Consider the following 27,452-nt stretch of genomic DNA (forward strand, 5'->3'; position numbering starts at 1 on the left):
ACGTTTAAGTCGTCCAGGGTCAACTAGTCGTCCAGACAACTTTTACAGTCGTCTGGACAACTAGTTAACCCTGGATTTGATACTAACCTCTTTGATTTGAGGAGGCTGTTTCTTTTGAGGAGGAGGCTGTTTCTTTTGAGGAGGAGGCTGTTTCTTTTGAGGAGGAGGAGGCTGCTGTTTGGTTTGATGAGGAGGAGGCTGGTTACTAACCACGGTTTCTTTGGCATGAGGGGTAGGTTGTTTATCTTGAGGGGTAGCCTGTTTGTTTCTACCCCCGGTTTCTTTGGCAAGAGGGGTAGGCTGTTTATCTTGAGGGGTAGCCTGATTGGTGACACCAACCTTCTTCTCCACAGCTTCCAATCTATCGGACAACTTCCTAAACTCCCTCATGCACTTATTAAACCCTTTTTTCATGCAGTCAGCTACGCCCTTGAACATAATTTCCAACTCCTCTCTGGTCACCCCTCTAGCCTCTTCTCTAGCCTCTTCACTAGCCACTTTAGGAGCCTCTTTACGAGCTTTCTTCCGAGGTCTTGGATTGTCTTCCTCCTCCTCCTCCTCCTCCTCCAACACAACCATCTCTTTGGCCTTCTTTGATGGAGTCACAACCTTAGGTTTTGTATTGACCTTAGTACCAGTGACTTCCCAGCAATCCATGGTCCACTTCCACGGTCTCCGCTCATACATGACTTTAATGATGTTCTCCGCGGGCAGGTCCTCAACCTCAGAGTCCCATTTTGGCCACATTTCACTAATGTCCTTCTCAACAAAGTTGATCACGCGGGTCTGCAGTAAATAGAAGAATCGAGTTAGATATTTGAAAAAAAATACTAAATAGACGACTTAATTATAAGTCGTCTACTATGTCATCCAGCTGGAAGACCTTCCAGACGACTTATAATAAGTCGTCTAATAAGTCGTCCAGATGGAAGACTTTCCAGACGACTTATAATAAGTCGTCTAATAAGTCGTCCAGATGGAAGACTTTCCAGACGACTTAATTAAGTCGTCCGATAAGTCGTCCAGCTGGACGACCTTCCAGACGACTTATAATAAGTCGTCTGCGCAGACTTTTGGATTGAAGTAAATACCTGACTCAAGATAGCAGCTTTCATTGATCTGCGGCCTCTGCTGCCCTCGTAAGCCAGTATCGGTGGAGACGGACTGTCTGCTCTGGGACCACCAATACTAGCACCCAATTCCGGCATAGCTGTGTACGTCCAGACCTGAAGAACTTGTATAAACCCATCCACGGTGTAACAGCCAGCAATTTCTTTGTTCCACAAAGAGTCCATCAGCACCTTAAATGCGACTCTCCCCCATGGATAATTCTCAAACCGTTCTAAATCCATCACTAGCCTTGCCAGAGTAGATCGTGTAGCGGTTGAAAACTTTCTCCCTTCAATGAATCCAGTGAAGATGGAGAGGTACGCGAGCCGCTTGCGATCTTCCCTGGACCAATCCCCGCATCTCTGCAGTGCTGCTATTATCTGATCAGTAGTTGGCCCAGCTTCCAGATGAACTCCCAGCATCCCCCAGAAAGAAACCATCTCTGGGGTAACATCACATTTTGGTGTCTCAAGGTCCTCGATGTACTCGCAGTTTAGACCAGTGAGGTTTTCAAACTCTAACAGTGAAAACCTCAAAGGTTCTGGACCAACGAGAGACCACATCTCATACTTCTTCTTAATGTCCAGCTTGAAACTGAGCATGTAGTGAACCAGCCTTGAAGCCCAACCAAATCCCTGCTCCTTGAACTTGATGAAAACTCCCAAACTCGACTCCTTGAGCTCTTCAAATTCGTCATCAGTAAGAGCTTTCCTAAGAGCAGTATGCAACTTGCTGTTATCCGTATGATACGAAATGCTATTGTGGGCTTCTGGTTCTTCCCCTGATGTGTATAACCTACGGGGGAGTTCTGGAATATCCATCCTTTTTGTCTGCAAAATAATCAAAGACAACGATATAAGTCCAGACGACTTAGTAGACGACTTATAATTAAGTCGTCTGGAAAGTCTTCCAAATGGACGACTTATATTTAAGTCATCTACTAAGTCGTCCAGTTGGAAGACTTTCCAGACGACTTAAATTACTTACAAGTCTTCCAGTCGCAGAAGGAGTTGGAGTACTCGTCATTGCGGTTATAGATCTGAAAAAATAAACGTGAAACGGTGAGAATGAGTAAATTGATAGAGACAACGTTTTATGTTCATCTTTTCCTCGAGATTGATGACTTAGCGGCGTTAGGGTTTACAGAGAAACGGCGCTAAGGTTTACAGAGAAGAAGCGGCGGCGCTAGGGTTTAGAAGAAGCGGCGGCGCTAGTGTTTAGAACGTTGGTGACCACGGTGGCGAGGGCGACGGTTTGTTCGGAAATAGTGGAAGCGGCGGCGCTAGGGTTTAGAGGAATCGGCGGCGCTAGGGTTTAGAGGAATCGGCGGCGCTAGGGTTAGAAGAAGCTGCGGCGACAACGGTGAGAATGAAGTGAGATAGATAGCCGATGTTGAGAACGATGGTTTGTTCGGAAATCGTGGGAATTCGAAATCGCCTTTGAGAGAGAACTGTTAGGGTTTCTGAATATCGCGAAAAATGAAACAAAAAAAAAAAATCACCTTATATATTGGGTAAATAATCCGGTTAGCTTTAAAATTACATTGGTAAACTTTAAGGTTTGGTCCGGTTTAGACGACTTATTCTGGCTGATAATGTACAACAGACGACTTAATATTTAGTCGTCTGTTTTCAGACGACAAAATATTAAGTCGTCCTAGACCCTAAAATGAACCCCTAAACTAAAATGACTAGATTAACTAACTAACCACGTTATAAAATCAAATTATACTTAAATAGTGTTTACTATACACAGAAATGAACACGCATAAGTAATTTTAAAAATTTTCAAAAACGGTTTTAATGCTTTCCAAAATCTAACCCTAAGAACACATACAATACTACAACATATGTTGATGAAACATAAACTTAAGAATATCATGACTCACTACTTTCACTCATCTATGCTGAAAACAATTGAAATTTGTTATATCTTAATTTATACCTCCTAAGACATATGTTAATTACATAATTCCCATTTTTCACTTATCAACATATTTTTTACAAACTTTTTAAATTATGTTTAAGACTAACTGTCCAGACGACTTTAAGTTAAGTCGTCTGGACGACTTATTTTCAAGTCGTCTAAACAGACGACTTGCGAGGGGTAGAAACGTAAAAAGAATTCCGTTTTTTTGTTTGGTCACAAGGGGATAGTTGTAATTTCAATAGCCTTTTAGGTTACTTTTGCCTTTGACCCAAGTTGGAGTATTGTTTTGGGTTTTACTCCAAGTTTTGAGTCACACTTGGCAATTCTCCCATAAAAAAAATAAAGTAGAATAAAAAATAATAAAATGAAATAAGAAGAGGAGAGAGGTTTAGTTTAGGGTCATAAGAATCTTTTTGACCAAAGAAAGTGTGTCTCAAGTGATAAGTGTTTTGTAGTGTAATTTGAATGTGGGAAAGTGTCTCTAAATGTAAAAAGTTCTTTAAATATTGGGTCTACCATAAATTTTTATTGGGTTATCAATAATTTGATTTAAACAATAGATGATCCATTAGATTTATAGATAGTATAAATTAAATAGATACCGTTTAATGTTGTAATACTATACCTCTATATGCTAAATATTTAAATATTTGTCGATGTTAACTTTTAAAATTATAAAGAATTTTTTTAAATAAAAAAATCATATTATCTAACAGTGATTAATCTTAACTACCTTAAACCAATGAAAATGAATTTTAAACTATATAGTTTATTTTAAAAATTAAACAAAAACTAAACGTTTAATTATTTACTCGATAATATAAATCTATAAAGCGAAAAATTTAATTTTTTAAAAACTTTCTAAATTTGTGAAATGTTACAATATATTTGAATATGACAATAAAACAATATTTTACTAATCTTTATATATATAGTTACAATTTTAATAATGAAATAATAATCCGAAAATATATATGTAGAAGAAGATACAAATACATGTGAAAGTTTGAAACAATCTATTCAATGAAAAAAATATACAGTAAACATATTATGTTTTAAAAATTGAGACACATATATATTATTATATATACCAATTTAGAATTGAAAACAAAATATTTATATAAAAATAAATGAAAACAAAAACCTGCGCGGTTGCGCGGATCGAGATCTAGTTTATATGTTAATTTTAGGTACTTTGACATATGCTATTCAAATTTATACGTAATATATTGTTTTGTTTACAGATTTTGAGAAATTTATAGTATATAATTTATTTTAAAATTTTTAAAATAATTTAAATGGGTTATCCAAACCCGAACCGAACCCGCAAAGATCCGAACCGAACCGGAACCAAAATTTAGAAATACCCGAATGGGGCTGAAATCTTTGAACCCGAAAACCCGAATAGACCCGAACCGAACCCGAATGGATACCCGAACGTCCACCCCTAATTTTAGTGTTACTTTATTTAGTTACATATAAAAACTCATTTGTATACTTTCATATATATTTAACATACTATCATTTTTTTTTTGACAGCTTTTAACATACTATCATATAATCTCATAAAAGTATATGAAATTCAAATCTAAAGCATTTTGACTAATATATAATACTATGAAATAAAATATTTTTCCTTCTTTTAGATAAAAATATTTTTTAAAATATAGTCTAAAATAAAAAATTTCTTCAACTTAATGACTCAATAAATTAATAAATTATCATAGTCTCAACATTATTAATTTATATAGTTTTGATGATATCCCATACTTTGTATACACAAAAAAGAATCTTCATTCGTATACCCCACACCGTATAGTTTGTTGTGTTTAACATGGGAAAATTTATCGAAGAAAGTCCTCCTTTTTTTACTCTCGTCGGTATGATTGTAACATAACTTATTAGGGCTTCTCGATTTTAGTTTTGCTCTAATACCAATTATTGTTTAACACAAGAATAGAAACTCAAAGATCGTAAGAAAACTCTTTTTTATTAACTTAAAAAAATCGCTCAAAACTTAAGTTCTCACAAATCAATCTCTAAAATAATAAGTTATGTTACTAGTTGACATCTCCTTATACATATAGAGATATGAAACTCCTAATCTCTTTAAAATTAACTTATTTAGATAACTCTTATGAGAATCTTCAAAAAACCCCTTATAATTTTAAATATAAGGTTTTGTGCATTCCGAAAGCAACCTTAAACTTTAAATTTTAAGGTTTTGCACAGTGAAAGCTCAAATATAAAATTTCACTGTACAAAACTTTATATATGAGGCTCCTTACTTTTCTAGTCCTTTTACTTGTGCGATTTTCAAATAATATTAATAATTTTCTTATTTAATCATTTTAGTCCTTTTTAATACAAAATATTTAATTATTAATATAACAAATACTATACAAAGATTAAATAATGTTATTAAATGATATAATAACAGTGTGCATTATTATGAATAACATGTTTATTGAAGATAAGCCTGTGATATCAACACACAATTAGAGATGCAAAAATTGACGTCAGTTTTACAAATTGAAATGACAATAAATAAGAATGTTTGTTTTCAAAACTTTTTAGCTCTTAGCCTACAAATAAAAAATAAAAAAAAGTCATTTATCACTTCAAAAATACCTTAATTGATCATATATGAAATCATTATAGAGATAATTATAAAGATTAATTATGTAATTTATTAATATTTAATGAACTATTTTGTATGTTTATATTTGCATGCAATATTTTACTATAGTGTAATATAATATTTTATTTATTAATTGTGTTTCTAATACTTTTATTGTATATTTTATAGTTGTAAAAGATTTACGTTTTCAGTTAATTAAGTTTCATTAAACATAAGAACAATTATGTAAAATACAAAAGTTTTAAAGTTCAATATAAGATTGTGCTTTTGGAGAAAAACATCCTTTTTTTTTTTTTTTTTTTTTTTTTTTTTTTTTTGTCAACCCATTTCATTTTAAAGCCCGAAGGCTATTACAAGTAGATATGAGTTTTAACATTACAAACGAGGCCCATACATTACAAAGGTCCAAAGAAAAACACGATTTGGCCATCTCATCGCAACCAACGCATGTGAAGCCACACGTCACGTCCTCAAAGCCCTACGTCGCGCCCACGCGTCCTTCATGCAGAAAAGCTTCCGTCGCTTCGCAGACTCCACCGCCAGATGCATCTCCGCCGTAAACTTCGCCGGAATCGTTGCTTCTCGTTCTTCCTCCTTTCGCAGTTGAAGACAGAGAACGTCATCGTCCTACAGGCTTCAATCTCCCATAGATCCACTTATAAACTCTCTCCTCATAACCACCGTTGAATCTTCAAGCCTTTCATCTAAATCATCAGAGATGAAAACCACCGAAACTTCAAAAAGACGTACACCAGATCCTTTTTGAAACACTTTCCCTTATGGAAAGCTTCAATCTGCTGAATCTGTGCATAACTGTAATGACCCACCACTCCCACCATCTCCACTTCTTTCTCCAACCCCACCACTTCTACCTTCTTCTCCACCATCTCCACCTTCTTACCCACCATCTCCATCTTCTTTAAAGCTTGAGAAAGAGAGAGAGAAGAAGGAGAAGAAGGAAGAAAGCTCACCTGAGCTCGTCGCCGGAGCAACCGTGCGCCGTGACCACGTTCAGCTTGCCACCACCGATAAACACCCTAGGTAATCGCCGGAAACCGCATTCCTTAAGCTCAGTTTCGTTTCCGTTTAGTAAATCGCCCATAACTTCCTAACCGTGATGAATCTCGTGAATCCAAGACTACCATCGTGTTCCTCTCGTCGAGACGAATCCGTAGCCACCAAAAACGCCTCAATCGGAGTCCGGACGAAGCCGCACGCGCCTCCGGAAGTTTCGCCTCTGCGCGCGCGTGAGGTACACGCGCCGCTGCCGGACCACCGTCCCCCGCCGCCGGAATATCCGCCGTCGCCGCCGTTGACCATCGCCGGTAACTCGCCGGTGACTCGGTCAACTCGTCCGAGTCAACTCAGTGAGTCAACTCGGTTGACTCGGTTAACCGATCGGTTAGCCGGTTTAAATTGATTTCGGTTCGGTTAGGGTAAACCGATCGGTTAGGACAAATTGATTTCTGGTCAAGGGTTGACCGGATTGACCTTTGACCAGTGAGTTGACTTTTCCGTAAATACCCGTTTTAAACCGTTCGAAAGGCGTTCTGACTCGAAATTTCGATCTGATTTCAGATTTGGAGTCCATTTGAGCAGCTGGAGGTCATATATACCACTTCTCTTCATTGTTAAGGTGAGGGCTACTCCGTTAAATCCCGAGCTAGTTTAGTACTACCATTATGGAAAGTTTAGTTTCGAAACATGATCTGTCTTTGTGAATCGAGTCTATTTGAGAGTCTTGCTTGTTCATTATTGATATTGATTGTTAACTGGAATTAGGATAATAGAGGATTCAACGATTGTGTGAAATGATTGATGCTAAGAACTGCTATATATATATGTATATACATAGTTATGAGTAGGGACTATGTGATGAGGGTGTGAGTTCAGAGATGTCTGAGCTTCGACGTTACGGTGTGGTATGGGCGTGAGTTCAGAGACGTTTGAGCTTCGACGCTACTGTTTGGGGCGTGGTGCAGAGACGTTTGCATTCGACGCTACGATGGGCGGGGGTACAGAGACAGACTGTACTAGCGACGCTTCGAGTATATGTATATATCCTTATGAGGAGATGCGTGGTGCAGAGAGTAGCTATGTATTATAAGCGCATGAGTTGTAGCGGCTAGTCCTCTAGCCGAATATTGATTGTTATGTGTGGTGTAATAGGCACCGTGTTTGTTTCATGCTAGAGCTAGGCCTACATTTTAGTAGTGCTATGAACTCAGTCTGTGGTTTGCGGTTTAGCATCCCATACCTCGCTGAGCGATTCCCCTGTCGCTCACCCCTCCTTCTTCCCCCTTTCAGGTGAGACCGACGAGCAGGAGTGATTATCGGACCGGTGCTATTGGGCTTTTGGGCTTCTATCGTTTTTACCTTTTATCTTTATCGGGCCTTTAGGCCTTTGGACTTTTATCGTTTATGTTATTCCTATTTCAGACTTTCGGTTTATGTCGTATTTTATATTTCGGATGTTATCGATGTTGGGTTTTTAGGCCTTTTGGTATCGTATTGACTTTTATATTATGATATGAAGATTATTATTATTTGAGTTGTATTATTATTTTATTTCCACTTTTATCAATTTATTATATTTCGAAAGTAGCGGGTGCCACATTTTGGTATCAGAGCTATTTACTTATCGCAACATTTTATTATGTAAATCGGGGTGTCACAATTTGGTATCAGAGCGGGTTCCGTCCCGGCTCCGACCCGGGACGGCGATTTTGGAGACTCGGTTTTATTCGGTTTTGACGGTTTTAGACAATTTCAAAATATTTTCGGAGATTTGGGAATTTTGAAAATGAAAATAAATCGCATCTTTCCGTTCGGTATCACTCCTTTCTAATCCAATTGTCTTTTTATTGACTATAAGTTACTCATCGTCATCCGCTCTTAGCTAACAGGATTTCAGCCATATGTTCGACATATGGATGATGATGTCACAATTGAACGGATTGCTCAGGTGTGTATCAGTTTCGTCAGCTTATGCCATGAATTCGGGGACGAATTCCTTATAAGTGGGGGAGAATTGTAATGACCCACCACTCCCACCATCTCCACTTCTTTCTCCAACCCCACCACTTCTACCTTCTTCTCCACCATCTCCACCTTCTTACCCATCATCTCCATCTTCTTTAAAGCTTGAGAAAGAGAGAGAGAAGAAGGAGAAGAAGGAAGAAAGCTCACCTGAGCTCGTCGCCGGAGCAACCGTGCGCCGTGACCACGTTCAGCTTGCCACCACCGATAAACACCCTAGGTAATCGCCGGAAACCGCATTCCTTAAGCTCAGTTTCGTTTCCGTTTAGTAAATCGCCCATAACTTCCTAACCGTGATGAATCTCGTGAATCCAAGACTACCATCGTGTTCCTCTCGTCGAGACGAATCCGTAGCCACCAAAAACGCCTCAATCGGAGTCCGGACGAAGCCGCACGCGCCTCCGGAAGTTTCGCCTCTGCGCGCGCGTGAGGTACACGCGCCGCTGCCGGACCACCGTCCCCCGCCGCCGGAATATCCGCCGTCGCCGCCGTTGACCATCGCCGGTAACTCGCCGGTGACTCGGTCAACTCGTCCGAGTCAACTCAGTGAGTCAACTCGGTTGACTCGGTTAACCGATCGGTTAGCCGGTTTAAATTGATTTCGGTTCGGTTAGGGTAAACCGATCGGTTAGGACAAATTGATTTCTGGTCAAGGGTTGACCGGATTGACCTTTGACCAGTGAGTTGATTTTTCCGTAAATACCCGTTTTAAACCGTTCGAAAGACGTTCTGACTCGAAATTTCGATCTGATTTCAGATTTGGAGTCCATTTGAGCAGCTGGAGGTCATATATACCACTTCTCTTCATTGCTAAGGTGAGGGCTACTCCGTTAAATCCCGAGCTAGTTTAGTACTACCATTATGAAAAGTTTAGTTTCGAAACATGATCTGTCTTTGTGAATCGAGTCTATTTGAGAGTCTTGCTTGTTCATTATTGATATTGATTGTTAACTGGAATTAGGATAATAAAGGATTCAACGATTGTGTGAAATGATTGATGCTAAGAACTGCTATATATATATATGTATATACATAGTTATGAGTAGGGACTATGTGATGAGGGCGTGAGTTCAGAGATGTCTGAGCTTCGACGTTACGGTGTGGTATGGGCGTGAGTTCAGAGACGTTTGAGCTTCGACACTACTGTTTGGGGCGTGGTGCAGAGACGTTTGCATTCGACGCTACGATGGGCGGGGTACAGAGACAGACTGTACTAGCGACGCTTCGAGTATATGTATATATCCTTATGAGGAGATGCGTGGTGCAGAGAGTAGCTATGTATTATAAGCGCATGAGTTGTAGCGGCTAGTCCTCTAGCCGAATATTGATTGTTATGTGTGGTGTAATAGGCACCGTGTTTGTTTCATGCTAGAGCTAGGCCTACATTTTAGTAGTGCTATGAACTCAGTCTGTGGTTTGCGGTTTAGCATCCCATACCTCGCTGAGCGATTCCCCTGTCGCTCACCCCTCCTTCTCCCCCCTTTCAGGTGAGACCGACGAGCAGGAGTGATTATCGGACCGGTGCTATTGGGCTTTTGGGCTTCTATCGTTTTTACCGCTTTTATCTTTATCGGGCCTTTAGGCCTTTGGACTTTTATCGTTTATGTTATTCCTATTTCAGACTTTCGGTTTATGTCGTATTTTATATTTCGGATGTTATCGATGTTGGGTTTTTAGGCCTTTTGGTATCGTATTGACTTTTATATTATGATATGAAGATTATTATTATTTGAGTTGTATTATTATTTTATTTCCACTTTTATCAATTTATTATATTTCGAAAGTAGCGGGTGCCACATTTTGGTATCAGAGCTATTTACTTATCGCAACATTTTATTATGTAAATCGGGGTGTCACAATTTGGTATCAGAGCGGGTTCTGTCCCGGCTCCGACCCGGGACGGCGATTTTGGAGACTCGGTTTTATTCGGTTTTGACGGTTTTAGACAATTTCAAAATATTTTCGGGGATTTGGGAATTTTGAAAATGAAAATAAATCGCATCTTTCCGTTCGGTATCACTCCTTTCTAATCCAATTGTCTTTTTATTGACTATAAGTTACTCATCGTCATCCGCTCTTAGCTAACAGGATTTCAGCCATATGTTCGACATATGGATGATGATGTCACAATTGAACGGATTGCTCAGGTGTGTATCAGTTTCGTCAGCTTATGCCATGAATTCGGGGACGAATTCCTTATAAGTGGGGGAGAATTGTAATGACCCACCACTCCCACCATCTCCACTTCTTTCTCCAACCCCACCACTTCTACCTTCTTCTCCACCATCTCCACCTTCTTACCCACCATCTCCATCTTCTTTAAAGCTTGAGAAAGAGAGAGAGAAGAAGGAGAAGAAGGAAGAAAGCTCACCTGAGCTCGTCGCCGGAGCAACCGTGCGCCGTGACCACGTTCAGCTTGCCACCACCGATAAACACCCTAGGTAATCGCCGGAAACCGCATTCCTTAAGCTCAGTTTCGTTTCCGTTTAGTAAATCGCCCATAACTTCCTAACCGTGATGAATCTCGTGAATCCAAGACTACCATCGTGTTCCTCTCGTCGAGACGAATCCGTAGCCACCAAAAACGCCTCAATCGGAGTCCGGACGAAGCCGCACGCGCCTCCGGAAGTTTCGCCTCTGCGCGCGCGTGAGGTACACGCGCCGCTGCCGGACCACCGTCCCCCGCCGCCGGAATATCCGCCGTCGCCGCCGTTGACCATCGCCGGTAACTCGCCGGTGACTCGGTCAACTCGTCCGAGTCAACTCAGTGAGTCAACTCGGTTGACTCGGTTAACCGATCGGTTAGCCGGTTTAAATTGATTTCGGTTCGGTTAGGGTAAACCGATCGGTTAGGACAAATTGATTTCTGGTCAAGGGTTGACCGGATTGACCTTTGACCAGTGAGTTGACTTTTCCGTAAATACCCGTTTTAAACCGTTCGAAAGGCGTTCTGACTCGAAATTTCGATCTGATTTCAGATTTGGAGTCCATTTGAGCAGCTGGAGGTCATATATACCACTTCTCTTCATTGCTAAGGTGAGGGCTACTCCGTTAAATCCCGAGCTAGTTTAGTACTACCATTATGAAAAGTTTAGTTTCGAAACATGATCTGTCTTTGTGAATCGAGTCTATTTGAGAGTCTTGCTTGTTCATTATTGATATTGATTGCTAACTGGAATTAGGATAATATAGGATTCAACGATTGTGTGAAATGATTGATGCTAAGAACTGCTATATATATATGTATATACATAGTTATGAGTAGGGACTATGTGATGAGGGTGTGAGTTCAGAGATGTCTGAGCTTCGACGTTACGGTGTGGTATGGGCGTGAGTTCAGAGACGTTTGAGCTTCGACGCTACTGTTTGGGGCGTGGTGCAGAGACGTTTGCATTCGACGCTACGATGGGCGGGGGTACAGAGACAGACTGTACTAGCGACGCTTCGAGTATATGTATATATCCTTATGAGGAGATGCGTGGTGCAGAGAGTAGCTATGTATTATAAGCGCATGAGTTGTAGCGGCTAGTCCTCTAGCCGAATATTGATTGTTATGTGTGGTGTAATAGGCACCGTGTTTGTTTCATGCTAGAGCTAGGCCTACATTTTAGTAGTGCTATGAACTCAGTCTGTGGTTTGCGGTTTAGCATCCCATACCTCGCTGAGCGATTCCCCTGTCGCTCACCCCTCCTTCTTCCCCCTTTCAGGTGAGACCGACGAGCAGGAGTGATTATCGGACCGGTGCTATTGGGCTTTTGGGCTTCTATCGTTTTTACCGCTTTTATCTTTATCGGGCCTTTAGGCCTTTGGACTTTTATCGTTTATGTTATTCCTATTTCAGACTTTCGGTTTATGTCGTATTTTATATTTCGGATGTTATCGATGTTGGGTTTTTAGGCCTTTTGGTATCGTATTGACTTTTATATTATGATATGAAGATTATTATTATTTGAGTTGTATTATTATTTTATTTCCACTTTTATCAATTTATTATATTTCGAAAGTAGCGGGTGCCACATTTTGGTATCAGAGCTATTTACTTATCGCAACATTTTATTATGTAAATCGGGGTGTCACAATTTGGTATCAGAGCGGGTTCTTCCCGGCTCCGACCCGGGACGGCGATTTTGGAGACTCGGTTTTATTCGGTTTTGACGGTTTTAGACAATTTCAAAATATTTTCGGGGATTTGGGAATTTTGAAAATGAAAATAAATCGCATCTTTCCGTTCGGTATCACTCCTTTCTAATCCAATTGTCTTTTTATTGACTATAAGTTACTCATCGTCATCCGCTCTTAGCTAACAGGATTTCAGCCATATGTTCGACATATGGATGATGATGTCACAATTGAACGGATTGCTCAGGTGTGTATCAGTTTCGTCAGCTTATGCCATGAATTCGGGGACGAATTCCTTATAAGTGGGGGAGAATTGTAATGACCCACCACTCCCACCATCTCCACTTCTTTCTCCAACCCCACCACTTCTACCTTCTTCTCCACCATCTCCACCTTCTTACCCACCATCTCCATCTTCTTTAAAGCTTGAGAAAGAGAGAGAGAAGAAGGAGAAGAAGGAAGAAAGCTCACCTGAGCTCGTCGCCGGAGCAACCGTGCGCCGTGACCACGTTCAGCTTGCCACCACCGATAAACACCCTAGGTAATCGCCGGAAACCGCATTCCTTAAGCTCAGTTTCGTTTCCGTTTAGTAAATCGCCCATAACTTCCTAACCGTGATGAATCTCGTGAATCCAAGACTACCATCGTGTTCCTCTCGTCGAGACGAATCCGTAGCCACCAAAAACGCCTCAATCGGAGTCCGGACGAAGCCGCACGCGCCTCCGGAAGTTTCGCCTCTGCGCGCGCGTGAGGTACACGCGCCGCTGCCGGACCACCGTCCCCCGCCGCCGGAATATCCGCCGTCGCCGCCGTTGACCATCGCCGGTAACTCGCCGGTGACTCGGTCAACTCGTCCGAGTCAACTCAGTGAGTCAACTCGGTTGACTCGGTTAACCGATCGGTTAGCCGGTTTAAATTGATTTCGGTTCGGTTAGGGTAAACCGATCGGTTAGGACAAATTGATTTCTGGTCAAGGGTTGACCGGATTGACCTTTGACCAGTGAGTTGACTTTTCCGTAAATACCCGTTTTAAACCGTTCGAAAGGCGTTCTGACTCGAAATTTCGATCTGATTTCAGATTTGGAGTCCATTTGAGCAGCTGGAGGTCATATATACCACTTCTCTTCATTGCTAAGGTGAGGGCTACTCCGTTAAATCCCGAGCTAGTTTAGTACTACCATTATGGAAAGTTTAGTTTCGAAACATGATCTGTCTTTGTGAATCGAGTCTATTTGAGAGTCTTGCTTGTTCATTATTGATATTGATTGTTAACTGGAATTAGGATAATAGAGGATTCAACGATTGTGTGAAATGATTGATGCTAAGAACTGCTATATATATATATGTATATACATAGTTATGAGTAGGGACTATGTGATGAGGGCGTGAGTTCAGAGATGTCTGAGCTTCGACGTTACGGTGTGGTATGGGCGTGAGTTCAGAGACGTTTGAGCTTCGACGCTACTGTTTGGGGCGTGGTGCAGAGACGTTTGCATTCGACGCTACGATGGGCGGGGGTACAGAGACAGACTGTACTAGCGACGCTTCGAGTATATGTATATATCCTTATGAGGAGATGCGTGGTGCAGAGAGTAGCTATGTATTATAAGCGCATGAGTTGTAGCGGCTAGTCCTCTAGCCGAATATTGATTGTTATGTGTGGTGTAATAGGCACCGTGTTTGTTTCATGCTAGAGCTAGGCCTACATTTTAGTAGTGCTATGAACTCAGTCTGTGGTTTGCGGTTTAGCATCCCATACCTCGCTGAGCGATTCCCCTGTCGCTCACCCCTCCTTCTTCCCCCTTTCAGGTGAGACCGACGAGCAGGAGTGATTATCGGACCGGTGCTATTGGGCTTTTGGGCTTCTATCGTTTTTACCGCTTTTATCTTTATCGGGCCTTTAGGCCTTTGGACTTTTATCGTTTATGTTATTCCTATTTCAGACTTTTGGTTTATGTCGTATTTTATATTTCGGATGTTATCGATGTTGGGTTTTTAGGCCTTTTGGTATCGTATTGACTTTTATATTATGATATGAAGATTATTATTATTTGAGTTGTATTATTATTTTATTTCCACTTTTATCAATTTATTATATTTCGAAAGTAGCGGGTGCCACATTTTGGTATCAGAGCTATTTACTTATCGCAACATTTTATTATGTAAATCGGGGTGTCACAATTTGGTATCAGAGCGGGTTCCGTCCCGGCTCCGACCCGGGACGGCGATTTTGGAGACTCGGTTTTATTCGGTTTTGACGGTTTTAGACAATTTCAAAATATTTTCGGAGATTTGGGAATTTTGAAAATGAAAATAAATCGCATCTTTCCGTTCGGTATCACTCCTTTCTAATCCAATTGTCTTTTTATTGACTATAAGTTACTCATCGTCATCCGCTCTTAGCTAACAGGATTTCAGCCATATGTTCGACATATGGATGATGATGTCACAATTGAACGGATTGCTCAGGTGTGTATCAGTTTCGTCAGCTTATGCCATGAATTCGGGGACGAATTCCTTATAAGTGGGGGAGAATTGTAATGACCCACCACTCCCACCATCTCCACTTCTTTCTCCAACCCCACCACTTCTACCTTCTTCTCCACCATCTCCACCTTCTTACCCACCATCTCCATCTTCTTTAAAGCTTGAGAAAGAGAGAGAGAAGAAGGAGAAGAAGGAAGAAAGCTCACCTGAGCTCGTCGCCGGAGCAACCGTGCGCCGTGACCACGTTCAGCTTGCCACCACCGATAAACACCCTAGGTAATCGCCGGAAACCGCATTCCTTAAGCTCAGTTTCGTTTCCGTTTAGTAAATCGCCCATAACTTCCTAACCGTGATGAATCTCGTGAATCCAAGACTACCATCGTGTTCCTCTCGTCGAGACGAATCCGTAGCCACCAAAAACGCCTCAATCGGAGTCCGGACGAAGCCGCACGCGCCTCCGGAAGTTTCGCCTCTTCGCGCGCGTGAGGTACACGCGCCGCTGCCGGACCACCGTCCCCCGCCGCCGGAATATCCGCCGTCGCCGCCGTTGACCATCGCCGGTAACTCGCCGGTGACTCGGTCAACTCGTCCGAGTCAACTCAGTGAGTCAACTCGGTTGACTCGGTTAACCGATCGGTTAGCCGGTTTAAATTGATTTCGGTTCGGTTAGGGTAAACCGATCGGTTAGGACAAATTGATTTCTGGTCAAGGGTTGACCGGATTGACCTTTGACCAGTGAGTTGACTTTTCCGTAAATACCCGTTTTAAACCGTTCGAAAGGCGTTCTGACTCGAAATTTCGATCTGATTTCAGATTTGGAGTCCATTTGAGCAGCTGGAGGTCATATATACCACTTCTCTTCATTGCTAAGGTGAGGGCTACTCCGTTAAATCCCGAGCTAGTTTAGTACTACCATTATGAAAAGTTTAGTTTCGAAACATGATCTGTCTTTGTGAATCGAGTCTATTTGAGAGTCTTGCTTGTTCATTATTGATATTGATTGCTAACTGGAATTAGGATAATATAGGATTCAACGATTGTGTGAAATGATTGATGCTAAGAACTGCTATATATATATGTATATACATAGTTATGAGTAGGGACTATGTGATGAGGGCGTGAGTTCAGAGATGTCTGAGCTTCGACGTTACGGTGTGGTATGGGCGTGAGTTCAGAGACGTTTGAGCTTCGACGCTACTGTTTGGGGCGTGGTGCAGAGACGTTTGCATTCGACGCTACGATGGGCGGGGGTACAGAGACAGACTGTACTAGCGACGCTTCGAGTATATGTATATATCCTTATGAGGAGATGCGTGGTGCAGAGAGTAGCTATGTATTATAAGCGCATGAGTTGTAGCGGCTAGTCCTCTAGCCGAATATTGATTGTTATGTGTGGTGTAATAGGCACCGTGTTTGTTTCATGCTAGAGCTAGGCCTACATTTTAGTAGTGCTATGAACTCAGTCTGTGGTTTGCGGTTTAGCATCCCATACCTCGCTGAGCGATTCCCCTGTCGCTCACCCCTCCTTCTCCCCCCCTTTCAGGTGAGACCGACGAGCAGGAGTGATTATCGGACCGGTGCTATTGGGCTTTTGGGCTTCTATCGTTTTTATCGTTTTTATCTTTATCGGGCCTTTAGGCCTTTGGACTTTTATCGTTTATGTTATTCCTATTTCAGACTTTCGGTTTATGTCGTATTTTATATTTCGGATGTTATCGATGTTGGGTTTTTAGGCCTTTTGGTATCGTATTGACTTTTATATTATGATATGAAGATTATTATTATTTGAGTTGTATTATTATTTTATTTCCACTTTTATCAATTTATTATATTTCGAAAGTAGCGGGTGCCACATTTTGGTATCAGAGCTATTTACTTATCGCAACATTTTATTATGTAAATCGGGTGTCACAATAACCTTCGAAGCTAAATCGATAAAACTCAATCTCCTACCCGTTAAAGATACTTTGCTAATATACTGAAAGCAAAGATTGACTCTTGTTTGAAATAGGATTTTGAGGATAACCAATGATGAAGAGAGAAGCCAAAGGTTCAAACGGAATATCCAATTTCTTGGACATAACATAAAAACAGAGGAGAAGAGGACTTAGAACTTAAACTTTATTTAGTTCAGACCCAGATCGTATAAAGATAAGCGTGAAGAACAGATACGTCCGGGATGAACACACAACAAAATTCCGCTTCCGGATATAACTAAATCGCCGTAGCGAAAAGTGAAATCGCCATGCGAAAGACAAAATCGATCCTGAGATTGAAAATATTTACATCCAAAAGATGAAGCTTCTCATCTCTTCTTCCCCCGTGAGAGATACAGAGAGAGAGAGAGAGAGAGAGAGCAATCAAATATAAAATCTAATATTTAAAATTTTGCCAAATATAAATCGATAAAACATCCTCAAACCTTATATTTAAAATTTTGCCAAATTTTAAAATAAGTGGGCTTTTAGAAATGTTCAAAATAAGATTTATTTCCTATTTTAAATATCTTTAGATTAGCTTGGAACTTCGAGTTTACTTTCAACATACAGGTCTCTCTTGTGGGTTTGTAGGCTTTTTTAATGTTTAGTGATTTCGGGCTTTATGCAACATCTTTATATATAAAATACAGTTTGAATCCCTCTCAGGGTGTACACATCAGATGCCAGCGCAACAATTCAAGTGATGTCCGGCCGACACCTGTCCTATTAAATGAAACGCAGCGTATTAAGCTTTTGTGCATACACTCCGTTTATGGGCTTAATGACATTCATTTGCTAAGGCCCTGGAAGAGAGAATTGTTGGTGACCTAATGTCTTCTCCGTAAGTACGGCGGCGATAACGTTCGTTGTCGGTTTCCCTGTAACGCTTCGCGACTTAACTCACATTAAGAGACTTTCAATGCGTCGTTCTGTCTGCGAGATCTGTAATCTCCGTATATATATATAGGTTAGTATTCTTTTGCTTTCGATCGCCCTCTCTTCATCTCTTCTATATACTGAGTGTTTCGAGTTATTATGATCCGGCGTGCTGTTAGTATTTTCTGGTAGATTTATCTTGATCATTAGCATTGATATAGGCTGGAAAAGACGATGGTAAAGATTTACCATGAAGTTTGATTCTGATTTTGTCTCTGTTTTTGGTAAAGGAAGATGATGGAAAGGATTTCCATGAAAGTTTGAATCTTTTTCTGTTTACTTAATAGCTTTCCTAAGGAGACAAAATTTCGTTTTAAATTGTAAACTTTGCTGTTTTATCCAATGTTTCTGACTTTCTTCATTCAAAAAAAAATTTTTTCTGACTTTAGCAGTGTAGAGAAGCAGTGATCTTTCGATGTATTTTAAAGTTCAGATTTTTAATGTTGTTCAGGTTGAGTGATATGTTTTGTGGTTCACGGCAGGATAGAGTGATATACAAAAAAGGAAAATGGAAAGCGTAGCCATATCAGAGCATTTGATCAAACTCCTCCGTCCTCCCTGTTGCACAGCCTTACGCATTTGATCTGGTGGGTTATGTCATCTACGACATTGGATGGAAGCCATACCAGAGAAGAGTCTTCTACAACGGAACCATTGAGGTACTCTGGAGGTCTTCTCACTGGTGAGTCTGTCTTTCTTTTAACACTTGGGATTCCTCTCCTCCTCCTTCTTGGTCTATGGGCATACAGCTAAGTACAACGTCTCACCAAGGTATTCCCATCCTGTTTTGAGAATTTTCAAATTTTGTGTGTTTACAGTCCTATGTTGTGGAATTTTATCTGACAATCTCCCTCTGTTACCAGAAAACCAAAAAGGTATCAAAGGTGGAAGTAGGAACAAAGGTCTACGTACGCATCACTTGACGAGTGGCTCGAGGTTCACATATCGCTTTCTCCCTTTTTAGATTTTGTTTCCTCTTCGCTGGGATTGAAGTGTGTGTGTGTGTGTGTGTGTGTTATTGTGCCTTCAGGGACATTTGGCAAAGATATTGCAAGAAAATCGAAGATCAAGAAGAAGTGAGAAAAAGAGAGAGCCTTTTAAGCTCCTTCACAGTTCTTATAGACTTTAAGCTTTTTGGCATTTTGAAAGAGTTTTGGATTTCAGTCTTGAGGAAGTTTAGTATAGATGTTACTCTCTCTTTTTCTTATGAAGATTCTCCTTCCGTCATAGTAATAATGCTCAGAGTAAATAAGTGGCTGCTTCAGCCCAATTTCTCCGTATTATGTTTTATTCTCTGTTTTGTCCTCTGTTTCTTTTTTGCCTTTGTTATATGTGTGTGTGTTCTTGAAAGATCTATGCAGAATCAAAAACTATCTTTTCTAATCTTCAAGCTAATAAAAAAGATTAGTTACTTATTTAATACAAAGGTTGCTATGTCTTAACTACAAAGTTATTACTGAGAATATTATACATCAAAAGACTTTTAGTTCGAGGATGATCAGTATTTTGCAAGTTTTTACTTTCTACCTTAGTTTCTGAGTAAAGAGTCTGGCCTAAGACTCTGAACGTTCTTATCCTTAAAAGTCTCCATGCTTTGTGCATTTGATTTCGTGGTCTTTTAGACAGTCTTTATTTTTCTTCTTCTTCTTCTCTATCTTATTCCCCTGCAACTGTTTGCAGAGCATGAGAAGATATAATATTATAATTAGAATCAGAGAGCACACGTTTCACAGTTGATGTGAGGATACAAAATTTAGGCCCACAGGGCCACCACTGTAGGCAACATCTCTTTCCAAACACTGTCACACGGTATGCACAACAACATACTACGCCGCAGCCTAAAAACATGAGAAAAAAACAAGTAAGCAGTGCTTGAAGCCTTGAATAAAGGCAGAACAAACTGAAATAAATGCACAACAAAGACACACAAATACATGACCTGAACAGATAATTTAAAAGCGCTTGAAAGTGAAGTTGTATAAACTGTGAAAACATAAACAACTGAGCCGTAGCATCGGCGATATACACATTGTTGTTTTAACAATAACAAGAACATCGCATCTTCTGATATAAGGACATGTATATTAATCAATAATCATTTTTAAATTTCATCCATAATATTTACGAAAAAGTCATTAATTAGTTACAAAACCCATAAGAATTTCTTCCTACGATCAACACTCAAATATTCAAAAAAATACATAACTATAAGCAAACGAGAATAATATATATATATGACTGTATAGTTTTATTAGTCTGCTGTTACCATGTAAAAATCAAACTAATATGTATTTCATATAATACAAATACATATTAAATATATGATATATCAATTCAACTAATGTTTAATATATATCCCGCCCGTAGGGCGGACCGACCCTAGTATGGATAAAAAGAACAAAAATATTTAATATAAAAAATTTATAAAAAAAAAGAAATGTGGGAAACTCCAGCATGGTTGGTGAAAAGTCATTATCTTTGTATGTATATTGTATAGGGAGAATTGCCAAGTGTGACTCAAAACTTGGAGTAAAACCCAAAACAATACCCCAACTTGGGTCAAAGGCAAAAGTAACCTAAAAGGCTATTGAAATTACAACTATCCCCTTGTGACCAAACAAAAAAACGGAATTCTTTTTACGTTTCTACCCCTCGCAAGTCGTCTGTTTAGACGACTTGAAAATAAGTCGTCCAGACGACTTAACTTAAAGTCGTCTGGACAGTTAGTCTTAAACATAATTTAAAAATTTTGTAAAAAATATTTTGATAAGTGAAAAATGGGAATTATGTAATTAACATATGTCTTAGGAGGTATAAATTAAGATATAACAAATTTCAATTGTTTTCAGCATAGATGAGTGAAAGTAGTGAGTCATGATATTCTTAAGTTTATGTTTCATCAACATATGTTGTAGTATTGTATGTGTTCTTAGGGTTAGATTTTGGAAAGCATTAAAACCGTTTTTGAAAATTTTTAAAATTACTTATTCGTGTTCATTTCTGTGTATAGTAAACACTATTTAAGTATAATTTGATTTTATAACGTGGTTAGTTAGTTAATCTAGTCATTTTAGTTTAGGGGTTCATTTTAGGGTCTAGGACGACTTAATATTTTGTCGTCTGAAAACAGACGACTAAATATTAAGTCGTCTGTTGTACATTATCAGCCAGAATAAGTCGTCTAAACCGGACCAAACCTTAAAGTTTACCAATGTAATTTTAAAGCTAACCGGATTATTTACCCAATATATAAGGTGATTTTTTTTTTTTGTTTCATTTTTCGCGATATTCAGAAACCCTAACAGTTCTCTCTCAAAGGCGATTTCGAATTCCCACGATTTCCGAACAAACCATCGTTCTCAACATCGGCTATCTATCTCACTTCATTCTCACCGTTGTCGCCGCAGCTTCTTCTAACCCTAGCGCCGCCGATTCCTCTAAACCCTAGCGCCGCCGATTCCTCTAAACCCTAGCGCCGCCGCTTCCACTATTTCCGAACAAACCGTCGCCCTCGCCACCGTGGTCACCAACGTTCTAAACACTAGCGCCGCCGCTTCTTCTAAACCCTAGCGCCGCCGCTTCTTCTCTGTAAACCTTAGCGCCGTTTCTCTGTAAACCCTAACGCCGCTAAGTCATCAATCTCGAGGAAAAGATGAACATAAAACGTTGTCTCTATCAATTTACTCATTCTCACCGTTTCACGTTTATTTTTTCAGATCTATAACCGCAATGACGAGTACTCCAACTCCTTCTGCGACTGGAAGACTTGTAAGTAATTTAAGTCGTCTGGAAAGTCTTCCAACTGGACGACTTAGTAGATGACTTAAATATAAGTCGTCCATTTGGAAGACTTTCCAGACGACTTAATTATAAGTCGTCTACTAAGTCGTCTGGACTTATATCGTTGTCTTTGATTATTTTGCAGACAAAAAGGATGGATATTCCAGAACTCCCCCGTAGGTTATACACATCAGGGGAAGAACCAGAAGCCCACAATAGCATTTCGTATCATACGGATAACAGCAAGTTGCATACTGCTCTTAGGAAAGCTCTTACTGATGACGAATTTGAAGAGCTCAAGGAGTCGAGTTTGGGAGTTTTCATCAAGTTCAAGGAGCAGGGATTTGGTTGGGCTTCAAGGCTGGTTCACTACATGCTCAGTTTCAAGCTGGACATTAAGAAGAAGTATGAGATGTGGTCTCTCGTTGGTCCAGAACCTTTGAGGTTTTCACTGTTAGAGTTTGAAAACCTCACTGGTCTAAACTGCGAGTACATCGAGGACCTTGAGACACCAAAATGTGATGTTACCCCAGAGATGGTTTCTTTCTGGGGGATGCTGGGAGTTCATCTGGAAGCTGGGCCAACTATTGATCAGATAATAGCAGCACTGCAGAGATGCGGGGATTGGTCCAGGGAAGATCGCAAGCGGCTCGCGTACCTCTCCATCTTCACTGGATTCATTGAAGGGAGAAAGTTTTCAACCGCTACACGATCTACTCTGGCAAGGCTAGTGATGGATTTAGAACGGTTTGAGAATTATCCATGGGGGAGAGTCGCATTTAAGGTGCTGATGGACTCTTTGTGGAACAAAGAAATTGCTGGCTGTTACACCGTGGATGGGTTTATACAAGTTCTTCAGGTCTGGACGTACACAGCTATGCCGGAATTGGGTGCTAGTATTGGTGGTCCCAGAGCAGACAGTCCGTCTCCACCGATACTGGCTTACGAGGGCAGCAGAGGCCGCAGATCAATGAAAGCTGCTATCTTGAGTCAGGTATTTACTTCAATCCAAAAGTCTGCGCAGACGACTTATTATAAGTCGTCTGGAAGGTCGTCCAGCTGGACGACTTATCGGACGACTTAATTAAGTCGTCTGGAAAGTCTTCCATCTGGACGACTTATTAGACGACTTATTATAAGTCGTCTGGAAAGTCTTCCATCTGGACGACTTATTAGACGACTTATTATAAGTCGTCTGGAAGGTCTTCCAGCTGGACGACATAGTAGACGACTTATAATTAAGTCGTCTATTTAGTATTTTTTTTCAAATATCTAACTCGATTCTTCTATTTACTGCAGACCCGCGTGATCAACTTTGTTGAGAAGGACATTAGTGAAATGTGGCAAAAATGGGACTCTGAGGTTGAGGACCTGCCCGCGGAGAACATCATTAAAGTCATGTATGAGCGGAGACCGTGGAAGTGGACCATGGATTGCTGGGAAGTCACTGGTACTAAGGTCAATACAAAACCTAAGGTTGTGACTCCATCAAAGAAGGCCAAAGAGATGGTTGTGTTGGAGGAGGAGGAGGAGGAGGAGGAAGACAATCCAAGACCTCGGAAGAAAGCTCGTAAAGAGGCTCCTAAAGTGGCTAGTGAAGAGGCTAGAGAAGAGGCTAGAGGGGTGACCAGAGAGGAGTTGGAAATTATGTTCAAGGGCGTAGCTGACTGCATGAAAAAAGGGTTTAATAAGTGCATGAGGGAGTTTAGGAAGTTGTCCGATAGATTGGAAGCTGTGGAGAAGAAGGTTGGTGTCACCAATCAGGCTACCCCTCAAGATAAACAGCCTACCCCTCTTGCCAAAGAAACCGGGGGTAGAAACAAACAGGCTACCCCTCAAGATAAACAACCTACCCCTCATGCCAAAGAAACCGTGGTTAGTAACCAGCCTCCTCCTCATCAAACCAAACAGCAGCCTCCTCCTCCTCAAAAGAAACAGCCTCCTCCTCAAAAGAAACAGCCTCCTCCTCAAAAGAAACAGCCTCCTCCTCAAAAGAAACAGCCTCCTCAAATCAAAGAGGTTAGTATCAAATCCAGGGTTAACTAGTTGTCCAGACGACTGTAAAAGTTGTCTGGACGACTAGTTGACCCTGGACGACTTAAACGTAAGTTGTCTGGACGACTAGTTGACCACGGAAGACTTATTATAAGTCGTCTGGAAAGTCGTCTACTTGGACGACTTTGTAGACGACTTATATTTAAGTCGTCTGGTAACTTCTAACTTGTTATATTTAATATGCAGCATATAGATGCTTGGATTAATGTGCTAAGGCAGAGGTATCAGGAGAACCCACAAGCTTTCAGGAGCGAGCGAATGTGCTTCCTGGATCACAACTTTTCCCAGTCTTGGAGAGAGCAGTATCACCTCTTCAAAACATCGGAACCTGATCACAAAGGTTTAGGAAGAGTTCTACCTGGTGGGGCGTCGTATTTTTATGACGGATCAATACCTTCATTTTGCCAATCAAACAAGAAGTGGGGGGAGGACATTGATGATATCTATGCGCCAGTGAACTTGGACGACAAGCATTGGGTTGCTATTTGGATATCGATCCCTAAGAGGCACATAGTCGTCTGGGACAGCATACCTTCATGTAGTGTACCAGACGCATGGGATGCGATAATGGAGCCTTTTCTCCAGATGGTCCCTTATCTGCTTGTTGAGTGCGCAGCCACCGACGAAATACGGGTCAAATACGGGTTGGAGCCATACACATATGAGAGACCGCTGAAAGGTGTACCCACGGCCAACAATGGTGATTGTGGCGTGTACACTTTAAAGTACATTGAATGTCATGCTCTCGGTGTCTCCTTTGACCCTAAAGACTTTGCTAGGTGCAACGCAAAGAAAATGAGGGATAATATGGCGGTGGATATATGGAAGGAGCTTGTTGATCAGCATCTAAAAGATAATGTGGATGGTGATAGGTTCGTGGGCTTGTATGATTAGATTAGTGTTTGTATTTGAACTTGTCTTTGTATTTGAATATATAAGTTGAACTTGTAAATATATAAGTTGTAAATATATAAGTTGTCTGGAAGATTAGTGTTTGTATTTGAACTTGTAAATATATAAGTTGTCTGGAAGAAATAAGTCGTCTGGAAGGTTTTCCAACTGGACGACTTACAAATAAGTCGTCTAGAAGGTTTGGACGACTTATTATAAGTCGTCTGGAAGGTTTTCCAACTGGACGACTTACAAATAAGTCATCTAGAAGGTTTGGACGACTTGAAGGGATAGTAGAAGGTAGTCTAAAAATAAAATACACTTGAAGGGATAGTAGAAGGTCGTCTAAAAATAAAATACACTGGACGACTTAGTAGAAGGTCGTCTAAAAATAAAATACACTGGACGACTTAGTAGAAGGTCGTCTAAAAATAAAATACACTGGACGACTAAAAGTTTAGTCGTCTGGACGGGTAATCAAGACGGGACGACTTAAAAATTTTGTGTACATTGTGGTTTCGTATGGCCAGTTTCCTTGCAGTTTGAGCATCTCCGTGCCCTGTGTTTCTTCCTGGGTTTGTGTCCTCTCATCCTAGATAGCTCCAACCAAGATTGCCATCTTGATTTCTTCGGTCTCCCCCGACCACGCTTTAGTTCTGGAGGAAAGCATTCTCGTTCCTCAATATGTTGTGACACGATAGGATATATATTCTCTGAGTATCCTGCATACAGATAATTCTTTGAGTACAGTGGACATACAAGTGTGGAGATATGCAAACCAGCATGTATTCCAGCAGCTATAGCATGAGAGCAAGGTATTTTCTCCACTCCATAGACACCACAATCACACTTTGCATGTTCCAAATCAACCACACAGTCCATTTTGCCACCTTTGACAAAGAAATGCCATCCATCAATTGGTTCGACCGTCATCGTACCCGCTATCTCTTCTCGAACAGCAAGCAAGTATTCAACACCCCCGCTATGTTCAGTTGTGAGACTCAAAGCATCTTGTCTCCTTTTCCAATACCATTTTCCTAACTTCTGCCTTATGAACTCCAGCAGGAACGTAATCGGAAATCCTCTTGCTCGCTTCAGTGCGGAATTAATAGATTCAGCAATGTTGCTTGTTTTTATGTTGAACCTGTTCCCCTTACAATAAACCCTTGACCATAGCCTGACGTCGGCTTTCTCCAAATACGTTGCAAGTTCCGGGTTTGCACTCCGTATCTCAGCCATGTACCGGTCAAAATCGTAAACCGTGTGAGCATAAGCAGCCCCTTTCACCAAGTACATGAGATGTTTCCCTTTAAACTTTTTGACAATGTTATCTTGAAGGTGATAATAACATATTCCTCGGGTTGCCCAAGGAAACACCTTATCACACGCACTTTTAATGGCCTTGTGCCGGTCGGAGACTATCACCAGAGGCTTGTCATGAGATATACAACTAGCCAATTTTGTGAAAAACCATTCCCAAGAAGGTATATCTTCCTCATCCACGATCCCAAAAGCCAATGGGAATATCTGAAAATTGCCATCTTGTGCGGCTGCAACTAACATAGTTCCTCCATACTTTCCACTTAGGTGAGTTCCATCCACCACAATGACCCTTCTCTGATACTTAAAACCTTTGATAGAAGCTCCAAAAGAGAGAAATAGATACTTAAATCTTTTCATAGAATCAAGTTCTATCGCCGTGATAGAATCAGGATTTGCAATGGAGATTTGCTCAAGTTCTAAACATTGCCGCAGACGACTTAGCATTAAGTCGTCCCGAAGACTTAAAGGTAAGTCGTCTAAAGAGGTCACTTTTGCAATTGAAAAAGTCGTCTAAAGTCGTCAAGCTTTGTTTGTTAAAAAAAAAACTTCAGACGACTTATATATAAGTCGTCTACGAGAAACGGGCTAGTTTTGCATTTGACCGAATCGTGTCAGATCTTTGACTATTTCTGGACGACTTATAATTCAGTCGTCTCTGGGAAAGTTAAAATTTCAATATTTTATGAAAACTTGACGACTTACACGTAAGTCGTCCTAGGTTAGTTTTGTAATTGAAAAATAAAACTTGAAATTTAACTTTCTCCAGACGACTTAGATGAAAGTCGTCCAGCTAAACGACTTAATTTAAGGTCGTCCGGGATAAGCAAGGTTTGACCAGAAAATTGGGAAAAATTCTGGACGACTTTGCTTTCCCCGGACGACTTTAAATTAAGTCTTCTAGAGGGACGACTTTATATTAAGTCGTCTGGTTAAAGTTAAATTATGAAGTTTTATTTTTCAATTACAAAACTAACCTAGGACGACTTACACGTAAGTCGTCAAGTTTTCATAAAATATTGAAATTTTAACTTCCCCAGAGACGACTGAATTATAAGTCGTCCATAAATAGTCAAAGATCTGACACGATTCGGTCAAATGCAAAACTAGCCCGTTTCTCGTAGACGACGTATATATAAGTCGTCTGAAGTGTTTTTTTTTAACAA

The 27,452-nt window shown here is 40.6% G+C and overlaps 1 protein-coding gene and 3 long non-coding RNA genes across 8 annotated transcripts; all 4 read left to right on the forward strand.

Annotated features, from left to right (window-relative positions):
* The first annotated feature begins 6,182 nt into the window (after window positions 1-6,182).
* On the forward strand, window positions 6,183-7,252 carry LOC111202802 (formin-like protein 14). The gene is made up of 3 exons (XM_048759726.1): window positions 6,183-6,254; window positions 6,468-6,721; window positions 6,818-7,252. The coding sequence occupies exons 1-3, from the start codon at window positions 6,183-6,185 to the stop codon at window positions 7,098-7,100; spliced, it is 609 nt and encodes a 202-aa protein (XP_048615683.1). The 3' UTR covers window positions 7,101-7,252.
* A 155-nt stretch (window positions 7,253-7,407) lies between these two features.
* Window positions 7,408-12,667, forward strand: LOC125588789. Of its 3 annotated transcripts, XR_007324935.1 has the most exons (7): window positions 7,411-8,939; window positions 9,036-9,398; window positions 9,477-9,534; window positions 10,207-11,160; window positions 11,257-11,619; window positions 11,698-11,755; window positions 12,427-12,667. It is a non-coding gene; the product is annotated as an uncharacterized LOC125588789 (long non-coding RNA). The 3 variants fall into 3 exon arrangements; XR_007324937.1 differs by lacking the exon at window positions 11,257-11,619 and having other exon boundaries at window positions 7,408-8,939; XR_007324936.1 differs by lacking the exon at window positions 9,036-9,398.
* A 174-nt stretch (window positions 12,668-12,841) lies between these two features.
* On the forward strand, window positions 12,842-17,109 carry LOC125588788. Of its 2 annotated transcripts, XR_007324933.1 has the most exons (4): window positions 12,842-13,379; window positions 13,476-13,838; window positions 13,917-13,974; window positions 16,869-17,109. It is a non-coding gene; the product is annotated as an uncharacterized LOC125588788 (long non-coding RNA). The 2 variants fall into 2 exon arrangements; XR_007324934.1 differs by lacking the exon at window positions 13,476-13,838 and having other exon boundaries at window positions 12,848-13,379.
* A 942-nt stretch (window positions 17,110-18,051) lies between these two features.
* Window positions 18,052-19,660, forward strand: LOC106363317. 2 transcript variants are annotated; one of them, XR_002664459.2, is made up of 4 exons: window positions 18,052-18,271; window positions 18,723-19,011; window positions 19,104-19,176; window positions 19,271-19,660. It is a non-coding gene; the product is annotated as an uncharacterized LOC106363317 (long non-coding RNA). The 2 variants fall into 2 exon arrangements; XR_002664460.2 differs by having other exon boundaries at window positions 18,056-18,271; window positions 18,692-19,011.
* The last annotated feature ends 7,792 nt before the right edge of the window (window positions 19,661-27,452 follow it).

This window comes from Brassica napus, chromosome C6, assembly GCF_020379485.1.
Source record: "Brassica napus cultivar Da-Ae chromosome C6, Da-Ae, whole genome shotgun sequence".
NCBI classification, from domain to species: Eukaryota; Viridiplantae; Streptophyta; class Magnoliopsida; order Brassicales; family Brassicaceae; genus Brassica; species Brassica napus.

What these genes read in the sequence shown, in the direction of transcription:
- LOC111202802 (XM_048759726.1), top strand. Translation starts at nt 6,183, where the DNA reads ATGCAGAAAAGCTTCCGTCGCTTCGCAGACTCCACCGCCAGATGCATC. An exon ending in CCGTAAACTTCGCCGGAATC is followed by an intron (nt 6,255 to 6,467) that starts GTTGCTTCTCGT and finishes CCTTATGGAAAG; the next exon opens with CTTCAATCTGCTGAATCTGT. An exon ending in ACCACCGATAAACACCCTAG is followed by an intron (nt 6,722 to 6,817) that starts GTAATCGCCGGA and finishes CGTGAATCCAAG; the next exon opens with ACTACCATCGTGTTCCTCTC.